The sequence below is a fragment of the Trichophyton rubrum genome, assembly GCF_000151425.1.
Source record: "Trichophyton rubrum CBS 118892 genomic scaffold supercont2.17, whole genome shotgun sequence".
NCBI classification, from domain to species: Eukaryota; Fungi; Ascomycota; class Eurotiomycetes; order Onygenales; family Arthrodermataceae; genus Trichophyton; species Trichophyton rubrum.
The window spans coordinates 107423-109211 of record NW_003456412.1 but is presented as its reverse complement, the minus strand read 5'-3'; the positions used below and the strand labels follow the sequence as shown (position 1 = coordinate 109211).

At 46.0% G+C, this 1789-nt stretch overlaps 2 protein-coding genes across 2 annotated transcripts; one reads left to right on the top strand and one right to left on the bottom strand.

Annotated features, from left to right (window-relative positions):
* Positions 1-20: 20 nt before the first annotated feature.
* On the top strand, positions 21-573 carry TERG_12720 (uncharacterized protein; the record flags this gene model as incomplete). The annotated part of the gene is made up of 3 exons (XM_047751637.1): positions 21-45; positions 94-402; positions 455-573. The coding sequence occupies 3 exons, from the start codon at positions 21-23 to the stop codon at positions 571-573; spliced, it is 453 nt and encodes a 150-aa protein (XP_047607593.1).
* A 44-nt stretch (positions 574-617) lies between these two features.
* On the bottom strand, positions 618-1194 carry TERG_08617 (uncharacterized protein; the record flags this gene model as incomplete). Its single annotated transcript, XM_003230863.1, has 3 exons — positions 618-881; positions 934-1098; positions 1153-1194. The coding sequence occupies 3 exons, from the start codon at positions 1192-1194 to the stop codon at positions 618-620; spliced, it is 471 nt and encodes a 156-aa protein (XP_003230911.1).
* Between the last annotated feature and the right edge of the window lie 595 nt (positions 1195-1789).

The following is a 1789-nucleotide window of genomic DNA, read 5'->3' as shown; positions in this document are numbered from 1 at the left end:
AATACCAAGTTCCGCAGCGAATGAGATTGGGCGAAGAGCGAGAAGGTAAAGTGAGCAGCCAGTTGTGCCTAGTAATCAAGCTGACTTGTGTAGGCGATGGCTCTATTCCCACGCCTTGGTCTAGGGAGGCAGAACCTACGAGCACCAGAAACCCCTCGGGTATTTCTCACGGTTCATCATACCCAGCCACCGAAGGGGTGGCCGAATCAAGGCAGCAATCGTCACCAGAGAATCAACCATCACAGCAGGAGGATGGTGCCCGACGACCTCCCAGGGCAAATAATACTACCTTGTCGAACACAGCGCGACCGGGCACATCATTTGATTTGGATCCCAACTTCACGATTGACCCCACGTCCTTAGACAGATTGGTCCCTTATCAGTCGCCCCAGCGAACAATAAGTATGTTATATCAAGAAGCATATTGTAACTATAAGATACTAACAACATATAGTTCAAACAAATACAAATACAAATATTGTTGATCCATTTATCACTGGTGTTGTTCCATATAACTATCTCGACTTTGAAGATTTTCCACCATTAGGTAACCTTGACTTCGATTTATTTTAGTCAGGCTTCTTGACATCATTATGTACCATAACGCCTAACTCGATTTATTTCGGCACTCCTACCAGAAGGAAATCCAGCACACCATCAATGACGACTTGGTCCTGAAAGGCCACAAAAGACCCGACGCAAAGCTCTTTGGATATCGAACCGGGCGCTCCAGGATGAGAGGAATGTACCTCCGCATGACCACCCAATAGGTGAAGTGGATAAATGAAGAGTGCACGTTTCAGGCGGCTATCGTGAACAATGGTTGGCACATTGTTATCCTGGGTGCGAAATAGACGTATGTGAGCGGATGGTGGATGCCCCTATCGGTCTCAAGTCAGATGAGGATATATAGCAAAGGGTAAACAGCCATACTAATTTGTCGATCAACTCTTTGAATTCCTGCTGAAATGTTTTGTCGATATTTAAATACACATCTCCCCGTTTCTCAAAATGTGTTGTAAGATCCAGCCACTCCTGTCGAGCGGCAATGATATTCTTTATTTCCGGTGACAATTCGCCGATTTCAATTTGGTTTGCCTACCACGCTAGCTGAGTTCAGAATTTCGATCATTTTGGCGGGGGTTTCCATACCTCGGAACCGGCATTGAGCTCACTCTCCGATTGACCTGCCATGTTATAACTAGGGCGCTGTGCCTCAAATATCGTGATATAAACTAGCTAGGAGCCTTTATATCTAAATCGTGGAGAAAATTTTTCTTTCAAGCAAATTTCTCAGCTACCCCGCTACGTCATGGCGGGGCTATGGAAGCACGCAGCGGCGGGTAGCCACATGACCGAACGAGGTTGTACCCTACCTAGGTACTCATGTTTCTTACCTCACAACGTCTTTATACCCTTGTCGGTATCAGATAAACTGAGCAAAGCGTGGTTAGGAAACAGCAATACCCCCCATATCACGTCTGCTCTCTGATACATACTTCACCATCTGCGTATCACGTTTAGCAGCATCATATATATAACAAGGCCGCCGGAAACACAGAGAGATAAAATCAATTTTCTATACTCCGTACCACTCGACAGCAAGAGCCCATCGAGTACAGACCACCACCCACACCCCCAGAGTATGATAATCCACCGCCATCCCTTGACTGGATGCGCTCACTCGAATGATACACGAATCGCACATCTTGCTACTCACGAAATGGCTACGTTATCTACAGCTATTCGTCTAAAGGACCTAAAGGCGAAGCAATAAAAGATACTATCA